Genomic DNA, 20,876 nt, shown 5'->3' with positions numbered 1-20,876 from the left:
TGGTTCCGAAAGCTGCAGACACGCTCAGCTCATGCCAGAGCACCATCTCACATATTTCCAAGCACTCTGCCTCCAGGATTGATGAGGCCTTCCATAGGAGTGACTGATAGGAACATATGTGTCCATTTTAGGTTAGGTATAGGAATACTACACCTAAGTAAGGGGTGGTTACACCGACTTACCCCAGCTGAGTGGTCATCCAGTTGTGTCAAAATATGGAGGCCAGGCCAGGGGTGGCATAATACATGCTGCAGCCCCTGGTAGGCCTTGGAAGCACCTATGCCCTGGGTACCTGGGTACACTGTTACAGGGGCCAATAAGGTGAACCAATTCCAATTGTGTATGCACCTAAGGTACATGGAGTCCATTTTAAGGAGAGAGCAATTAGCCTGGGGCCCTGAATAGCAGGATCCCAGGCCAACTATGTCAAAAACCAGCTAAACACCAGGCAAAATGTTTGGGGGTAACCATAGTCAGATATCCACCTTCCTACATAACCCCCCCCCCCCAAACGAAAGGAGATAAGGCTATCCTTGACCAGGTAAGCCTATATTGCCTAAGTGGCCATATAAGGAAGTACCAGCTCTGGCTTGGTTACCCCCTGTCTCATGGTCCACTAAGCAATCCCTCACCCTAAGGGTATCTGAGGGTCTCCACCATAGGGAATCTCTACCTGTGGTGTGTCTTTGCAAAGTTAAAGGCTGGTGTTGGGATGCAGTACTGAAGTGAGATTCCTCTGTAGGACTCAGCTTCCTCCAATCACTCTCCACCATGTGTACCTTTCTTTCTTTGACTGAGTTGCACTGTGCTCTCAGGGTCAACCTCTGGCTCCCTAAAGCTGGAGGCTGGGTCCCTCTTGTTGGCTTACTGGAGGGACAGGTCAGGGTTGGGGCCTTGGGGTCCCAGGTTTGGCTGTGCCCAACAGAATCCATCTGTGGGAGGTCCCTAACTACTTTTAAGGGGGCTCCCTCAGGAGTTTTTAAAGTTTTCACCTCACTAGGGCTACTAGTTTCAGTGCCCCTAATCTGTTGATGGGGGTGCTTTATTTGACAGGGGGCCCTTTGGGGCTCACTGTCCTTCTTGTCCTCTGCAGCCCTGGGCTGACTAAGGCAAGGTAGAGAGGGGGCAGGTTACCTGCTCCAGACTGGGTCCCACCTGAGAAGGGTCCACTGTCATCAGAGGCTCTGTCAGGCCAGGCCTAACAACCTCTGGGACAGTTCCTTCATCAGGGGTAAGATCAGTTCCCTGAGGAGGCTGATCCTTTCCTAAAGTCTGGTGGGAGGGAGATTTCTCTTCCTCCTCAATGCTCTCTGTTTGTGTGGAGTGATCCATCTTTTCAGGCTTCACAACACATGTATCAGTTTGAGTTTGGGCTGTGGCCATCACAGCCCCACCAACCTTTTCAGGAGGCGACTCAGTTTGGGTATGGGCTGTTACCATCACAGCCCTGCTAATCTTTTCAGGAGGGAAGTTAGCTGAAGATGGGGCTGAGGTTTGCTCAGCCCTACCAACCTTTTCAGGAAGGACATCTTGTATTGGGGCTGTAGCCATAACAGCCCCACTAACCTTTCCATGGAGATTTACCATTCTAGAATGGGTTTCTTGTTCCACCTCAGCCCAGGCTGAGATTTCTAAATCATTCCCCAGTAGACAATCTACAGGCAAGTTTGATGACACTGCCACTCTCTTTAGGCCAGTGACACCTCCCCAGCTAAGATTTACTACTGCCATGGGGTGATTGGTTTCTATTCCATCAATGTTTGTCACCTGATATGTGGCATCAGGTAAAAGTTGCCTTGAGGGGACTAGACATTCAGCCAACATGGTGATGCTAGCCCCTGTGTCTCTAAAGGCCTCAACTTTCAAGCCATTGATTAGGGGCTTCTGTCTATACTTGCTCAAAGTGTTTGGGCAAGCAGTGAAATTGGCAAACCCCATGCCAGTCTCATAGACAAGAGTATCTGAGGTAGGGGACCTGGTTAGGCCAGAATCCACCTGTCCTCCAAAAGTAAACCCACCCAGATTCCTGGGTGTGCTCCCACTTCCTGGGGGATTACTGCTGACAGTAACAGGAGGTTTTGGAGCTGGCTTTGGAGGTATATTCTCTTTATTGCCATTCTTGGGACAACAGCTGTCTGTTTTGTAATGCCCAACCTGTTTACATACATGACAATAAGGCTTTTTCTGGGTTGAAGAAGTGTCTTGGGACCCACCCCCATCCTTGGAGTTTTGGGGCCCTGGGGAAGTCTTTTTCTTACTTTTATCCCCACCCTTCTCTTGAGGCTTGGTAGTCTCTTTCTTTTGGTCACCACCCTGGTTCTTAGGCCTGATCCTGGTTCTGACCCATTTGTCTGCCCTCCTACCCAATTCTTGTGGGGAGGTCAGATCAGAGTCAAGCAGGTGCTGATGTAGAAGCTGATTTTGACAATTACTTAAGATTTGCTCTCTCATAATTAAATTATACAATCCTGTATAGTCAGTAACCTTACTTCCCAGCAACCAGCCCTCCAGAGCCTTAGTGGCACATTCAACAAATTCAGACCAGTCCTGAGTCTGTGTCTTCTGGGTGTCTCTGAACATTAACCTGTACTGTTCAGTGGTTAAGCCTAACCCATCAATCAGAGCACTCTTCAGGACCAGGTAGTTTCTAGAATCCCCATCACTAACTGTGAGGAGTCTGTCTCTGCCTCTACCTTCAAAGGAGAGCCACAAGATTGCTGCCCACTGCTCCTGAGGGACCTGCTGTACTTTGCAAGCTCTCTCAAGTGCAGTCATCCATTTGTGGATATCATCCCCAACTTTGTAGGGGGGCACAATCTTACTCAGGTTTCTATTGTCATAGGACCTGTCTTTATCCTTAGGGATAGTGCTGCCACCAGTGGATTCTAATCCACTCTCTCTAGGCTGCCTTGCTCTAGCAAGTTTCTCTTTGGCCAGGGCAACTTATAATTCTTGTCTCTGGATCCTAAGTTCAGCCTCTCTCATTTTGGCCTCATGTTCCCTTCTCTGAGGGCTAGTGAACTCCCTTCTGGAGTTACCATGAGAACCTCTAGAAACATGGGAAGTATTGGACTCACCTGAGTGATTCCTCCTCCTCCTATGCTCCTGGTTAAGTCCATTTGGGGGTCTGAATGGGTTGGACCCACCTTCAGTCCCAAATAAGCTTAGATTAGCCTGGTTAAGCCTGCTGACTAACACCTGGCTATCTCTATCATCATCAGACTCACTTTCTTCTACCTCCTCCCCTTCTTCTTCCTCAGGCTGAGAATTCCCAGGGGTCTGGTCTTCCTCATCTATCTGGATGACAGGGGTAGGGGCATCAGGGTTATCATCTTCAGTGGGAGAGCCTCCATCCCCAGTCCCTGAGGTGCCTGGTTTGGAGTTCTTTAGAGCTTCAGACTGGTCTAACAGCTCTCTGAGGTGTCCTGCTGTAGGAGTAGGACCTGTTTTGATTCCTCTCATGGAACACAGTTGCCTCAGTTCCTTAAAGGGAAAGATAGCAAATTTGGATGGTGCCCTTGGAGGGTCACTCTCAACAGAGGTGGTTCCAGTGGATCCCTCTGCTCCAGACATTGCTCTAGTGTGGTGGATGTGTTGCAATCTACCTACACTGGTTTTTTCCTACAAAACCTATCTAGTAGTTGTAGTTAGGGTGTGCTACTCCCTATCCTCTACAACAACTAAGTTCAGTAGAACTTAAGTATATCTAGTCTTGTTTTAGTGTACCTATCAGGTACCTGTATGATCTTTCAAATGATATTTTCAAAGATTGTAATGGTAAAACAACAGCAAGCTCAAATCCCAATCCGCTGCTCACCAATGTGAGAAGTTGGCCTGGTATATGATGCTCACTAGTTCTAGTGATTACCTTGTACCATGCCAAGCAACCCTTATGGTGCAGGTTGTAAAGTCAACCTTATAGACAAGCTATCCTAGGGGTAGCATGGACTAAGCAGTCTTAGACTAAACTCTGTAAAGGCATGTGAAGCAAGCTGTTTTACCATACACAATCCCTTGAATACCAAATGAAAGGACACCACACAGATATATATTGAAAATATATATAGATTTATTTCTACAAATATCCCTGATACTCTTTATGAGCACAGAAGCAAATGCGTTAAAACAAAACACAGTTTAAATACACAAAAGTTGCACAATTTTGGATGAGCCCTAGGGGCCACCTAAACCATATACTAAAATAGTGGTATAAGAACCACTCTGGGGAAAGGGAAGAGGCCTAGGGCCTGGGGAATCGCTGGAGCTGTTCGGGACTAGCAGTGAAGAAGTCGGGAAAGGCCCGCGGGACTCGGGTGCAGTGCGGAAAGTGCACGCTTTACCAATGCAATGTCAATGGTGCGTAAAAGTTACAAAGTTAGTTAAAAAGGTACCTTCCGAGTGACCTAGAAGGATGAAACTTTAGACACAGACACTAGAGGTGTGTACCAGTGTGGGAACACCGGCGGAGCTGAGTTACCTCACCCACAGGAAGCGGGTGCATAGGGTCGAAGTAGTGTCGGGTTTCGTCACGCAGGTCGATGGTGCTTGGAGCTGAAGATGCAGCAGGCGGCTCGATGTGAAGAGTTCCGGTGGATCCAAGGGTGGATCTGAAGAGGTGAAGACCTGAAAGCAGAGGGGACAATGTTCAAAGTCACTAGCCAGTGACTACCGTGGAACCAGACTGGAACCAGGCGATGTCGGGTGCAAACAGGCGTCGAGGTGTAGCTTCTCTCTGCAGCCACGTGGACACGAGGGGTCGAAGACGTCCAGGAGTCGGTCATGAGCTGTCCCACGCAGGCTTCTCGCTGTTGGCGGTGTCGGCAACTTGATTGGAGCAAACAGGCCTTGGCTAATGCAAGCCACGCAGGAATTGAAAAAGGCTTGTTATTCGGACCAGCAAGGTCAGAGCAGGTGCTCCTTTTTACAGGAGCGAGGGCAAGTCTGGAGCAACCAGACCCGCAGTGTAAGTTGAAGGTTTAGTCGCCAAGATGGCCGCTAGCCACGTGGCAAGTGGCCAGGATGGCGCGTCAAGTGGCACAGTGCAAAAGGGCCCCACGCAGATCGTGGAGATGCTGGGGAGCTGATCTTCGGTGCAAGGGCTGCTCGAGGTTGGGGCTTCTCAAACCCCAAAGCACAGCGTCGAGGGTGCCTCTGATGCTGCGCAGTCAGCGTTTCGGGAGTCTTCCAAGAGGTCCGGTCCCACGTCTCTCGGTGCCTCCACGGGTCCCTTCTTTGCAGGGACTGTGGATCGGGCGGTGAGAAGTCTGGGAGTCTGGGTCTTGTCAGGCTCTGGGCTCGGGCTCCGGCAGGAGGCGGTGGCAAAGCAGACGTCGAGTTGCTGGTTGGTGCCTGTGTTCACAGGGTGGTCACTCCTTGGCCACAAGGGAGATTCTCTTCCGTCTTCTGTGCAGCAGAATGTCGAAGTCCAGTCTTCTTCTGTATTTCAAGTTGATTCAGGATGATCTGAAGTCTCAGGACACAGCTCCCACTCTTATTCGAATCTGGGGGGCCGGATCACCTACTAGGTCCCTCCTCTGGGTGGAACCAGGAAGGGGGGGGGTTACACCCCCTTTCCTTTGTCCAGTTTCACGCCAGGACTGGGGCTGGAAAGCCCCAGCACCGGTTTGAACTGGCCTATGCACAGGGACACCTTGTGTGCCCCAGGCATGTCTGATTCTATTCAGCCCTGTCCTACCCAATACACAAAATCCTGTCTGGAGTGGTGCTAGCACCTCCCCAGGCAGGAAACCCTTTGTCCAAGCTGCCCTCGCTGGAAGGACTCCCAGCAGCAGGAGGTCAGACTTGTGTCTGTGGTGGCAGCATCCATTTTGTGATGCTAAGGCTGTGTTTAACTTTAACCGGGGTTCAGGCTAGGTACATGTCGTGTCCCTCTAGAAGGGTGGAATGCTACCCCCGTCGCCAGAACTGGGGAGGGGGTAGTATTCCAATTCGTATGACACCTTACTCGACATGTTTTGATAAAGCCAAACCCAAGATAGCATTTAACCGCGAGGTTCATAATGCACTTAAGAGTATATGGTATGGCAGTATCATGAAACAGCTAAAGGACATGGTTCCGAAAGCTGCAGACAGGCTCAGCTCATGCCAGAGCACCATCTCACATATTTCCAAGCACTCTGCCTCCAGGATTGATGAGGCCTTCCATAGGAGTGACTGATAGGAACATATGTGTCCATTTTAGGTTAGGTATAGGAATACTACACCTAAGTAAGGGGTGGTTACACCGACTTACACCAGCTGAGTGATCAGCCAGTTGTGTCAAAATATGGAGGCCAGGCCAGGGGTGGCATAATACATGCTGCAGCCCCTGGTAGGCCTTGGAAGCACCTATGCCCTGGGTACCTGGGTACACTGTTACAGGGGCCAATAAGGTGAACCAATTCCAATTGTGTATGCACCTAAGGTACATGGAGTCCATTTTAAGGAGAGAGCAATTAGCCTGGGGCCCTGAATAGCAGGATCCCAGGCCAACTATGTCAAAAACCAGCTAAACACCAGGCAAAAAGTTTGGAGGTAACCATAGTCAGATATCCTCCTTCCTACACAGACAAGGACACGAATGACTGTGCCTTGTATAGCCCACTTTCCTTGATGAACGTTGATACGAAGATCTTTGCTAAAGTGCTTTCTAACGGTTTGTATCCTATGGTTACGTCACTGGTTGCCCCAGAACAATCTGGGTTTGTCCCCACACGCAATCTTGTTTACAACGTTAGGACGGTTTTTGCCTCCTTTCAACATACCCGTCCGGATGTGTCAGCTGTAGCCGTATTTTTAGATATGGAGAAGGCGTTCGATTCTGTTGAGTGGACTTTTTTACATCATGTTCTTCGCCGGATGGGTGTTGGCCTCCTCTTCCTGCAGCTATTGTCGGTCCTGTACTCCAAACCGAGGGCCCGGATCCATATTGGCCCTCTGACCTCTGACCCCATTGAGGTTGGAAGGGGCACGAGACAAGGGTGTCCACTCTCCCCGATACTTTACGCTTTGGTGGCTGAGCCCCTTGCCTGCGCCCTACGCGAGTACCACGGACATCGGGGTATCCGCTTCCCTACGTACAAGCTCATTGTTTCCACTTATGCGGACGATACGCTCCTTTACATTCGAGATCCCGAGAATCATCTTTCCCCGGTATTGCGCGAGGTGGTTCGGTTTGGCGCTCTCTCTGGCATTCGAGTGAACTGGACGAAGTCGATTATGTTCCCGCTTACAGCGGCTACGGTGCGATTTGAGCCTGAGTTTCCATTGCAGTGGACTACCGAGGCGGTACGATACCTTGGCATTCGGCTCCATACTGATTCAGAAATCGTTCTCCGGGAGAATTATGGCTGCGCGGTCTCTAAGCTGGAGGATGATGTGGAGAGATGGATTTCTCTTCCGCTGTCCCTCTTGGGGCGCATCGCCTTAATGAAGATGGTGATACTCCCGCGTTTTCTTTTTCTATTTAATACTATCCCTATGGTGTTGTCGGTTCAGTTCTTCCGCAGGCTCCAGTCGCTGTTGGTGAGACTTGCTTGGGCGGGTAAACAACCTCGAGTCGCGTGGCACATTTTACTGCGACCGTATGCGGCGGGTGGGCTCAACGCCCCGGACTTGGAGCTCTATTACCGCACAGCGCAGGCTGCTCATGCTTACTCGTGGATCCACGGCCCGCAAGACGCCCCTTATGTCCGTATTGAACCTATCGTTGCGGATCCGACCCCTCTACCGGCTCTACTGACACAGGCTCGGGATCGCCGTACTGGTCTGGTCGACTCCTTACTGTCAGTCACCCACGCCTGGAACTTTATGGCGCATGCCCAGGCGTGTTCACTACTATACTCCGCGAGCGCGAATCTTGAGTGGTGCCACTGGCTGAGTCCCTGTAGGGAAAAGGGAGTGATTCGAGCACTGAGACGGCTCGGTATCCATACTATGGGTGACTTGTTTTCGGGGGGCACGGCACGGACGTGGGCCGAGGTGACCGCTGCGGTGGAGAACCCCCCACTGATGGCGCGCTTTTTGTTCCATAGGGTGCACAGCGCTTTGCGTACACTTCTGGGTCCAGATATGGCGGAGCCGGTGACGGTCACTGCCTTTGAATATGTTGTCGCGGCCAACCTGTATCGGATAGCCCAGGCGGAGCTGTATGCGGATTATACCAAGCCACGCTTGGCCTGGCAGCGGGATCTGGGTATCGAAATGACCGAGGATCTCTGGGGATATTGTTGCGCCAGCGTCCATAAAATCTCTCTTAATGGTCGCCATAGACTCACGCATTTTAAATTCCTGAACAGGACATACTATACGCCGGAGAGGCTTCATCGCTATGGGCTTCGTGAGTCCTCGGAGTGTGAGAGATGTAGCGTCCCACTGGCAGATTTCCTCCACGTTGCATGGTCCTGCCCCGCAATTTTCTCTTTCTGGCAACTGATCTTTGCTGAGATTAATAAAACGGTTCACTTGACACTAACCCCGGAACCCTTACTGGCTCTCCTGGGCTACTCCAAACCCTTGCGCTCCTCCCAGCGACGCATTGTAGATATGGCGCTTCTGATGGCCAAGCGTTGTGTAGCCAGGACCTGGATGAGAGGCCCCCCCCCTATGGTACGAGCGTGGAAGAGAGAACTGGTTTATTGCTGCACCCAGACTGAACTGTATAGTGACTTGATGCCCCCCAAGAATAGACCTAAGAACTTTTGGGCGGCTGTACTGGAGGGCGCAATCTGTAGTGAAGTGCCTGCTGAGACTACTGCAGCTTCCGATGACGAGCGGGAGGGCTCAGGGGAGGTGGCTCCTGAGGCTGACCCCGATATGTTTCTTGAGGTTGAATCATGCGAGTAGAAAATTCTTTGCAGCGAGTGAGTAGCGTGGATGTGAGTCTAGCCCACGCACGCTGACCGCTTCCCCTTTTCTTTATGTCCGCTCTGCTGCGTTGGCTGTGCTGCACAGTTTCCGGGAAGAGGTTTTTGGTATCTGAGTAACTGTATGCTGCTTGCTCTGCTGTTGGGCTGTCCACATGCCTGTGCTGTCCTTTTGTTTGTACTTTATTGGTTACCTGGCAAAACAAAGTTCAACTGGAAATGCTATGTCATCTTCATCTCTCATGTACAGCGACTACTCGAGGTGTCCCTTCATACCTCGCCGCCGTGCCCCAGGGATGTCGGCTAATTGGCTGTGTATTATTGAAGACTGTCCCCTTTGATATATATGCTGCCGGCCCCTTGGTTGTAGGCACTCAGCTGTGGTACATGTGTAATATTCAATAAACTCTGTTGAACTTAAAAAAAACAACAACAAAAACTATGAAATAGATTAGATTTTTTGTTAGAAGATCGTTATATAGTAACTGTACACAAATGTATTTTTATCTTATATCATAGTATGCTTTTATGGACATTTTTGTATGTTCCGAATAAAGCTTGATTTGATTTGATTTGACTTCCCTTCTGCCTCATTTTTCAATGCTATCCTCTTTTCCTTCCTTCTTCAGTCTTTCTTGCTTATTCTCTTTTCTCTCTTCTTACACCTCACCTAACCCAACTCTCCTTTTTCTAGTCTTCAAGTATTCATTTTCACTTGTAATCAAGGTCAGTGCTTGAATATTGATTGATTAGCTTATCTAGTGAAATAAAACCTGCACTTGTTCCTTTCTTGTGCTCTCTCATCAACTACTTGGTCATGAAGTCCTACGGTACCTTAGTAAGTCTGACTGAAATTCATGTTGTGCTTCTACTATTGTTTTATGTACATCTTGTTCAATTGCTAACAATGTGGATGCGTTATATACTCCAATCGTGACCCCCAGACATTTGTCTGATCTGTCAAATGGAGATGGTGTGGGTTTTTTGTGTTTCTTATCCTTATCTATAACTTTAAAATCCAATAAAATCTTTGGAACAAAGAAAATGGACTGGGAAGTGCAGGGAGAGTGAAGCAAACACAAGGAGACGATGGACGGAGAGCTGAAACTTTTCAGACCCTCACCCCCAGTCACAGATCTGGGTTGAATCCATCATTGTTCTCTAGCTCACTTGGCCACCCCAGTTCAGACACAGCTATATGTAAATCAGTCTTGACCCTGTGCCTCATCAGAACAGTCTAGCCCGAACTGCCAAGCCATGTCTTCCCTGGACCAGAAACAAGCATCCTGGGACCGGTTTCCGGCAATCAGCCCTCACCAGCCAGGCTAGCTTGAATCCAGTGGCAAAGTGAGCAAGGGACCCACGTCAGGGCTGCCACTGCTTTAATCAGCTGTCCCTTCACCATTTCCTCTATATCTTGCGCAAGGTCTCGATCTATTATAGAAAGATTACGTTATAGAAAGGCCTGGGTGAGATCAAGCCTTTCAAAAGATGTACTCAGCCATTCATGTGTTTCTGTACACCAAAAAAAGCTGCACAAACAAGTCATTAAAGGTTAACAACGTTTGTGATGAAAGGAGACCAGTCAGTTCACAGGTCAATTAACAGGTATTTGACCACCCCATCAATCATACCATCTACTGTAGGTCTGAGGCTCCAGAGAACTTGATGCAAGAAACAAACTTTTTCCCATATAAAAAGTTACGCACAAGCGGCGTAAGGGGCTTGGAAATAAGCCACAAAGTGATGCTGCGGTGTCCTTCGGATTCCAGTTTAAGCTCCGTAGCTTGGACTAATGCCATTGTTCAGTTTTGGAATTCGCATATCGGTTGCTAAATATGTTTTAAAATGTAGGATTGTTAAACTCTTAATTTACCATGAGTTTCCAAAATCTTCTTAGACTATTAAATATTAGGGTATTCTATTACATTTGTAATTATTTTGTTTGCAAACTTGTTCAACAGAAATACTGGCGAAACCTTACACAATTGGGAAAAATACATTTTATAGCGCCAGAAGCATTAATTTCATTATTATGAAATGAAAGAAATAGGGTAAGGTGGGAGAGACCATACCGTGAATTACATTTTAAGTATAGAGTTCAAAAGAGTAATTATTATCCTGTCAATGCTGGTATTACCACACATAGAATATAATATGAGCCAAATCTAGGGGTGGGAGTACCTCGCATAATTCTGTGTAGCATAATTGTAGTGTGCGCACTAGTTTATGCACGTCACGTAGACGTGACGTGCGGCGGCCATGTTGGCGCGATGCGCGCGCATCCCCAGTGCGCGCCGAGGACAGAGAACTATCGGCAGTGCCGGCCGGCGCTCCTCTACATACTTTGTAACTTGGTTAATAAATACTTAATGAACACTTACCCAGCAGTCTGCAAATCATTGCAACGACCTACTTTACAGTGGCGACGAGGTCGGGAGGCTCCAGCTGGCATATTCGGAAAGAATAAAACGGACCCCCCCACGTGGGCAGCAGCAGGGTAGGCAGCCCTCCAACCACCAGATACAGCGCAGAGCTGCCCCACGCAGCCCAGTCGGCAGATGGCATAAGGGGGCATGGCTGAGCCCACCAAGGTATGGCAAGTTAGAGGAGCGTGGCAGAGCCACGGCCACCCGAGAGGCGGCGAAGGGGCCGGAGAGGCAGCACCACGCCCCGCAGTAGATAAGCCCACCGCGCAGACCGTCCCACGACACTGCGTCAGGGAGGAACAGCGCTGGCTACCAAAGAAGAGGAGGTGGGGGCCAACAATAAGAGTCCCCAGGAGGACACCAATACGGAAGCGAAGGACAGCACCCCAGGGAGCCCCACCAGCAAAGACGTCAAAGCGACAGCGATCAGGGAGGTGAGAATGAGCACACCAGCAGGCTATGCAATTGCACCAGTGCAATTTCTACTGAAACCTGGGGACCCCCTGATGAAGTGGGAGGATTGGAAAGAATATATTGATAACTTCATAGGGGTCCTGGAGGACGAAAATGAAGAAACATTCACCCCCCAAAGAAAGAAACGTATCCTGTTACTGAACCTGGGACCGGAGGGTCTCAGGATTTACAAGAGTCTGGTGCCCAAAAAGAGAGAAGACACTGATAAGGATGTATATGCCCATGCATTGGAAGACCTGGACGAACGGTACCGCCCCACTATCTGTGTGTCAGTGGACAGGTTTAACTTCCAGCAGAGAAAACAACGGACTGGAGAAAACATAGAAGAATACGTAGCGGCCTTGAGGAAGCTGGCTGCCCCGTGTAAATATGCACTGTGGGAAGACGAATTCATAAAGGATCAGATCGTGATGCATACTACGAGCACAAATGTCCAAGACAAGTTATGGGCAAGCGGCGACACCACACTCAAAGATGTAATGGTCATCGTAAAGAGGGCGGAACTTGCAAGGAGGTGCGCTGACGCAACCAAGAAAGACGTAGCCACCCCAATGATGGTGAACAGGATACAAGAGGGAGACTACCGCAAGGACCAGAGAGGCAAAGACCCAGCGGCCAAAGGAACAAACAGATGGCAAGGAAAGCAAACAGGCAATGACGGCAGGAAATCATGCTACAGATGCGGCAGTTGGTCCCATGACGCACGCGATAGAAGATGCCCAGCGTTCCGAGCCAAGTGCCTACACTGTGGCATCTTAGGCCACTATGAGAAGGTGTGTAGGAAGAAACATCCCAAGGGAATGGTGAAATGCATCGATCAAGGCGAAGAAGATCTGGAGGAGGTTGCAGAGGAAGAGGTGGTCACCGTCTTATGCATATATGACCAGGTACTGAGTGTAGAAGGGAAGAAATCTACAAAACCCATCCTGGACATGTCTATGGGCGGGATCACCATCACTGTGGTGGCAGACACCGGATCCCCATTCACCATTGTCCAACGGGCAGTGTGGGAAGAAATGTTCAGACCCCAGTTGGGCCCAGAGTTGGAGAAACTAGACATTCGGCCGGTCACCTACAATGGCGACCGTATACCAATGATGGGGTTCCGACATCTGTTGTTCGAATTTAGGGGCCGATCAGCATGGTGCAAGCTGTACATTGCAGAGAAAGGACCCTCCGTTCTAGGATGGCTAGACCAGGGCGACTTAGGAATAAAGCTGGATCAAGGAGGAAAGGAGCAAATATTACTCACAGAGCAAGAGGAATGGCCGGACCTGAACAAATGGAAGGAGAACTACCCAAAAGTGTTTGGAGGCACGGTGGGACGGATGGAAAAATTCCAACACAAGATCGTGCTCAAGGAAGGGGCCACCCCGGTAGCTCACAAAGTGAGGAACGTACCGATTGCGGTAAGAGATGCGGTCCAGAAAGAACTCCAAGAGTTGGAAAAGAAGGGAATAATAGAACCGATAACATGTGCAGAATGGTTGGCGCCCTTAGTGGTCGTAATGAAGCCCAATGGGAAGGTCCGGCTCTGTGTGGACCTGAGAGAACTGAACAAAAATATTGTGGTGGAGAAATTTCCCCTCCCCAGAATCGAAGAAATGTTGGCCAAGACCAGAGGAGTAAGGTGGTACTCCACTATCGACTTGACATCGGCCTATCACCAAATAGCACTCCACCCGGACAGCAAAAGTCTTACATCCTTCATCACTCCGCTTGGGTGTTACCAGTTCTGTCGTATGCCGTTTGGGCTGGCCTCGGCGGCTGCAGTCTTCCAGAAAATGATGCACCAACTATTCAGAGACTGCGAGGACGTCCAGTACTTCCAGGATGACATCCTGGTGATGGGGCGCGACAAGCAGGATCACGATCAGAAGCTGGGAAACGTGTTGCAAACGCTGGAGAACAAAGGCCTTACAGCGGAGTGGTCAAAGTGCCGGTTGGGCCTACAATCGGTAACGTACCTAGGACACGAGATTGGACAACAGGGCGTTACACCCAAGTCAGAAAACGTAAAAGCCATCGCGGATGCACCGCCCCCCAGGAACAAGGAAGAGGTCAGGTCGTTCTTGGGGATGGCGGAGTACTACAGCAAGTTTGTGGTACATTTCGCCTCTAAGACCCACAACATGAGGCTGCTGACCAGGGAAAGCACTGTGTTCCAGTGGACACAGGAAGCCCAAGCAGAGTTTGAAACTATCAAAAAGGATGTCACAGGAGCTGTTCCTCTCAAGGGTTACGACCCACAAGGCACCACCATACTGACGACTGATGCCAGCGACAAGGGCCTGGGCGCTGTACTCATGCAAGACAGAGGAAGAGGGGAAATGGAGACAATCAGTTTTGCATCCAGAGCATTGACGGATACAGAGAGTAAATACAGCGTGATTGAGAAGGAGATGCTGGCGGTGGTATGGGCCATGACGAGATTCCGGCAATTTCTGTGGGGAACACGTTTCCTACTCAAAACAGATCACAAGCCATTGGTGAAGGTGTTAACATCGAGCGGACACGCCAGTGCCACTCCCAGGATATCCAAAATGTCCCTAAAGTTACTTGAGTTCAGGTACGACGTGGAGTATATTCCTGGGAACCGGAACCGAGTAGCGGATTACCTGAGTAGGGCAGCCGCCATGGAGCCTGGAGAGGAAGACCCTGCAGGCAGTGGGGAGTTGGTAGCTCTCATAGAAGACCAAGAGAAATTAATTAGCCAACAAGAATGGACAGAGTCATACGAGGAGGACACCGACATGAAGGAAGTAAAAGTGTACATCGTACAAGGATGGCCAGATAAAAGAAACGTGAGAGCGAGCCTCAGGCCGTACTATGAAGTGCGGGAAGAACTGTCGGTAGGAGACAAAGGGGTATTCATTTACAGAGGAGATAAGGTGATCCCCCCAAGGAACCTCACCTCAAAACTTTTGGACTTGCTACATGAGGGACACCTGGGCATAGGGAAACTCAAGGCGAGGGCAAAACAAAACTACTGGTAGCCAGGCATGGACATAAGGGCCGAAAGGCATGTCAGGGAATGTCCACAATGTCAACGGGCAGACAAGACCTTAAAACCTTTGAGGCCAGCGATAGGGAAGTTTGACCCCCTTCAAACCCGTGGGAAGAACTATCTGTAGACATTCTGGGACCTGTCCTAGATGACCAAGGCACCCAGAAATATGTGTGTGTACTCATGGATCGATATTCAAAGTGGCCGGAGTTGAGAGTGGACGAGTCCATGGACACAGAGAACATCATAAAGTTTCTGTCAGAGACCTTCACCAGGGAAGGAATACCCAAATCGATCTTGAGTGACAATGGGCCCCAGTTCACGTCGGAAAGGTGGAACAAGTTCATGCAAAGAAATGGCATCACCGTCAAACACACGGCAATCTACCATCCGGCCGGTAACGGCCTAGTGGAGCGTTTTAACAGGGTAGTGATGGGAGCCATACAAGCCGCCATATCAAGTGAACAGAACTGGGAGAAGGCGCTAGAGAACATGGTGTGGGCCTACAGAATAACCCCCACTGGCACGGGGTACAGCCCATTCCAAATATTGAGGGGGCGTGAACCATTCACGCATGACAACAGGATCTGGAAAGAAAAGGTCGTCACCAGCGAATGGTCCCCTGCAGTGGTACGGGCCAACCTGGAAAGAGCACAGACAATTTACAGCAATCATTACAATAAACGAAGGAATGTTAAAAGGACAGGCCTGGAAAAAGGAGAGTGGGTGAGAGTAAAGTTAGCCACTCTACAGAAGAAAGGAGACAGCAAGTACAGCAAGCCAATGCAAGTCGTGGAAGTGTATGATCGTGCGGCCCTACTGAGTGATGGGAATGTGTGGTCCCAGGACCGCATGGCCAGGTGCAACAAGGTTCTGGGCTGGGAGCAACACGGAACTGAATGGGAAGACACGGATGATTCGAGCGTGGAGAGGAGACAAGGTGCCAGTGAGCAGCAAGGCGGAGTAAGTGCCGGGACGGATAGTGAAGTAGAAGAGAACGGAGGTCAAGGAACAGAAATGGACAGGTCGGAGAGAAGCATGAATGAAGATGGAGCTGTGAGTGAAGGAGCAGAAGGCCAGGAGATGCAGAGCCAAAAGACTATGGAGAACCCCGTTAGGATCACAAGGAGTGGAAGGCAGGTGGTAAGACCCTCCAGATTTCGAGATTTCGAGTTGGACACTGAACTGTAAGTGACTCAGCATAGCTTGGTAAAAAGGGGAGATATGTAGTGTGCGCACTAGTTTATGCACGTCACGTAGACGTGACGTGCGGCGGCCATGTTGGCGCGATGCGCGCGCATCCCCAGTGCGCGCCGAGGACAGAGAACTATCGGCAGTGCCGGCCGGCGCTCCTCTACATACTTTGTAACTTGGTTAATAAATACTTAATGAACACTTACCCAGCAGTCTGCAAATCATTGCAACGACCTACTTTACAATAATCACATGGAAACACCTAAGAATTCCACAAGATTACGCTTAAATCATGCAAGAAGAGTTCTTCTGTGTTTAGCCTTTTTTCTTAGTGCAAAAATGTCCTATCGTGTCCAAAAATGGATGCGAGGATGTATTTTGAGCTAAGAAATAGCGCTAAATGCAACAGGACATAGGGCCATATGTATCAACATTCCCTTTTGCGATTTCTAAATAGCGATTTTTAAGGAATCGCTATTTAGAAATCGCAAAATGGTATGTATGTAGAAAATCACTTTTTTTTAGAGATTTCTTAAAATTCCTTAATTGCGATTAGCAAATTGCTAATCGCAATTAAGGAATAATTTCCCATTCATTTCTATGGGCCAGGAGGCCCAAAGGAATGAATGCGAAATTATTTTCAATTTGTGATTCGCAATTTGCTAATCGCAAATTGAGAATAATTTCAAGGGTGCAGGGGTGTCTCAAGAACACCCTGCTGCACCCCTGAAAATGACATGTGTGCGCATATGGCGCACATACATGCCCTAAGGGCATGTATGAGCGTCACATGGCACCTTTACAAATTGCATAAAGTGCATTTGTAAAAGAAATCGCAAAATTCCACCAACTACAAGTTGGTGGTAATTTGCGATTCCTTAGGGGCATTTTGGATTTTTTTTTTTGCTTAATACATTGCATTTAAGGAATTGCAAAATATGCGATTCCTTAAATGCAATCGCAAATTAAGGAATGGCAAATTTTGCGATTCCTTATTTTGCACCCAAATTCTTTCATACATACCATTTTGCGAAAATGGGTTCGCAAACGGCGAAATTCTGCAAATTTCAGGGTTTGCGAACCCATTTGGCCTTGATACATATGGCCCATAATGAGCAGCTGCTCACACTAAATAAATGTTCTCAGGGGTAGGATTTTCCCTCAACTTAATACTGGCATTTAGCAATATTTTCTAAGCGCAAAATGCAACCTTGCATCCAAAATGGACACGAGGATGCATTTTGCACTAAGAACCCTTCCTAAATGCAACAGAATATCAGTATCAGGAGCCGCTAGCACTCGCTAAATATGCTCTTGCAGAACAACCCCCCCCCCAAATATTCTTAATTATGTGAGGAGACGTAATCACATAATTATCAGTAAATCTGTATCAAATACCGAAATGACTGATTACTCCGGCGTAATAGAAATTTCACCCCAGCCTTGTCAAGTCTGCTTTTATTGTTTGATGAACTAAAATCTATTACAATATAAAAAATTCTAAAATCTAAAGTTATTTACAAATTCAAATTCGGACTTTCTCAGGCTTTTTCACAAATCTAAAATAGTGTTGTCACAATTAGTTTCAAGTGCAAACGTTAAGAATCCTGCCCGAAATGGGCTCATGTGCTAACTTTTTAATTGTGTAGGTCATTTTTTGATCTTCACATCACTTTACACCAGACCACGTGCTTTCTCTATTCGAGACAGGGCAAAATCCAGAAACTAGACTTTTACTCCTACTGCCTGAGCATCTTCCCTAAGCAGACACCACATTACTGTTTCAGCGCAGGATCTTACACCATACTACCGAAACCTATCCCTCAGCAGTCATATTCATTTTAATATGTAATGCCTACATTATCAAAAAAGCAAAGTTTCTAGTTTCTAGCCAGATAATGTACATTCTACTCTCCCTGCCTAAGCCTTGATCCCATAACCCCTATAGATTACAGAGGGAGTTTTGAAAAAAGTCATACACTAAGCCAGTTTGATTTGGACATGTTTGTGTGTGAATACTTCAGAGTAGATCCAAGGACGTACAGTGTGAGAAGGAATCTAGCAAGTACTTTGTGCTAAAATCCTGGTTATCCGTCTCAGAGCCATGTGGTTTACGTTAACATTTCATGAGAGATTTAAAAGGAACCAATCCTATTCTAATCATAACTGTGATTGTGTGGTAGTTGCTGGAAATTCATAATTTGAGCACTGCATAGTGTATTACCTCCTGATCCAGTTCTCGTCCCCCTACTTACTCTATACATTTGTGAGGAGAATCTTCACTCCAGTCACCGCTAACAGGTGCTTCTCAGAAACCAAACAAAAAAAATAACCCCATCCCCTTTAAGGAAGGCGAACAAGACTTCCGGTCCTCCTGTTCTGCTTTGTGTGCGCTCCTGGAGTACACGCTTCACAGTGCTAGGGCCTGTGATTATTTAGGGAGATAGGTGCTTGGGCCTGACCTCCTTCATACATTTTGTATTACTTTTGTTTGGAACCTGACTGGTTGACGTTAATTTCATCATTTTCATTTTCTTATTTATTATAATGTTTATCAATCAATCAATCAGGGTTCTTATGAAGCCTGGCTAATCACTCGTTAGGGTCTCAAGGCACTGGGGGTCCGCAGTTCAGTCGAAGAGCCAGTTCAGTCAAAGAGCCAGGTCGTGAGGTTCTTCCTGAATTGAGATAGTGAAGGTGATTGCCCGAGATATAGAGGAAGAGAGTTCCAGGTCTTTGCGGCGAGGTAGGAAAAGGATCTTCTTCCAGCCGTGCTAATAATACATATTACTACACATAGTGAGCAACAGCTCCACTGGGGTCTTGACACAGGAAAAGGTAGCCCTTGTGCAGCAGCTTCTCATGTGTCTCTGAACAGAATGAGGAAAATGAACTGAGTACTTTATCCAAGAGAACAGGAAGTAGTAGTGTGGGAGTACAACAGGGAACCTGTTGCAGCATGCCAGGGTTATGTTAGCTTGTGTACTAAATGTCAGAGAGAATGTGAGGCGGGGACAGAATTTGGGGATGCTGAATAAGTGGTAACCAAAGAAGTGAACGTCAAAGTGAACCACAGGGTTCTAGCTAAGATGGGAAGAAATATCGTCAGGCGAGAATAAAAAGGGGATTATGCCGGAGCCACAGCCATGGATGAGAGGAAGAAAATAATTTTAGATGTCTTCGGTTAGGCAATGCTGGGCCCGCCAATGAAGATATGCAATGAGACAGTAAATTAATTGCTCTTGTGAGACGGAGAGATAGAGAGTCGCAGAAGAACACAATTTGGGTGTTACTGTAAATGTGCAGGAGGTGAAACTAAAGAAGGCGAAGGAGTCACAAGAGTGGTGTTTTAAGGAAAGAAGGGGGTCCAGAACAGAACCTTATTGGGCACTAACATTCAGAAGTCCAGACAAGAAGACAGTTGTGCATTTTGACATTAAATGTGTCGAGACTGCCAAAGATCGTAAGGAACAGACTGCCTAAAGTACGAATGCTGAACCGCCACCATTTTCAGTGGTGCCTTAAGTGACAGCCTAGCAAGTAAACAACCCCATAATGTCAGAGAAATGTATCAAAATACCTGTGGCATCTGGGAGAAGATCCCAGTACTTCAAGGAAACATTTCATGTGGGCCCTACCTCTTTAACGTTGGGAAGAGTTCCAGGCCCCCAGGGTGAGGGAACAAAATGTTGACAGTGGTACCTTCTGCCATGGTCTCTTTCATTGACTCTCATATCCGTACTTGTTGACCTGCAGACTAATTACACCTTTGCAGGCTCTCATGAGTGTGGGAGCTCACCTGTTGCTTCTTCGCCCAGGTCCTCCAGTCCTTCCTCTTCTCTTTGCACTGGATACTGCAGGTGTGTAACCAGACCCATGTTCTCCTTCCTATAAAATTCAATCAGCTCATCCAGATTCGTGAAGTATCTCATGGGGACACCTTCTGTAGCCTAAGAGATGATAAACCGGAGACACGGTGTTAGTGACCAGAGTTTGCCCATCAATCAGTAATGTATCTGTGTGGAGGATACACCTTTACAAACCATACTTCCGTGAAAAACGTACACATTCAGTGCACACACTGTGCAGTTGAAGGTACAAAGCATTGTGAAATTCAACATTTAAAGAAAACCTGGAGCAAACAGAAACCAGGATGGCAGCAAGTGTAATAACCATGCTGTGAGGATGGATGACAAAGGGACAGATTGATCTAATTCAATAGCCATCTACCTCAATATCCAAAGCCCTCTATATACATTTGTTCTCCTGCACCTGGAGGAGCCTGCCTCTCTCCATGGTTTCCCTATTCCGGCATCCCGGAAGTGCCCTTTGGTCACTCTCACTTCTTATCATATCTTTGGCCTCTATTGGTATTCAGTGGGGGTTCTCTGGGACTGTCAGGGTCATCATACAACACAAAGTGAATAAAAGCAATAGAGCCCAGTAAAGCACAGTGAGTGCAGGAGGCCTATCAGGACATCAAGAGTGTACAGTGAATACAGAAAGCAGAATAGTGCAAGGAGCATGCCAGGGTACAGAGCACAGAAACATTTGATTTATCCAACTATGCAACTAGCATGCTTTCCATATAAACATAAGAAAAGTCATGTTGACCTAATCCACTTTTTGTGACATGGCTACACTGGACTGAGGGAGAGCCTGTCCACATTTACCAATTCGGGCAGGCTTAAACAACAATTAACTTTTTCAGGTCTTACTAGAACCTAATAACGGATGTTATATAATGCACCACTGATAAAACAGCTATTTACAAACCAGACAACGCAGAAACATATATGCCTGATTTGTAAATGGGCGTACGGCCCGGAGCTCTGCCAGGGGGATGGAGTAATTTACTCCGTTGCCCTGAAGGAGTGGCCGCCCACCACCTTTATAAAAGACCACCAA

At 48.0% G+C, this 20,876-nt stretch overlaps 1 protein-coding gene across 1 annotated transcript in view; it reads right to left on the bottom strand.

Annotated features, from left to right (window-relative positions):
- Positions 1-20,876, bottom strand: part of INPP5D (inositol polyphosphate-5-phosphatase D) — an 809,167-nt gene that overhangs the window by 538,476 nt on the left and 249,815 nt on the right. The window contains exon 3 of the mRNA XM_078666020.1: positions 19,768-19,918. Within this exon, the coding sequence (XP_078522146.1) occupies positions 19,768-19,918 (151 nt within the window). The remainder of the gene's footprint in view (positions 1-19,767; positions 19,919-20,876) is intronic.

Source organism: Lissotriton helveticus, chromosome 11, assembly GCF_964261635.1.
Source record: "Lissotriton helveticus chromosome 11, aLisHel1.1, whole genome shotgun sequence".
NCBI classification, from domain to species: Eukaryota; Metazoa; Chordata; class Amphibia; order Caudata; family Salamandridae; genus Lissotriton; species Lissotriton helveticus.
This window is presented reverse-complemented; position numbering and strand designations above follow the sequence as displayed.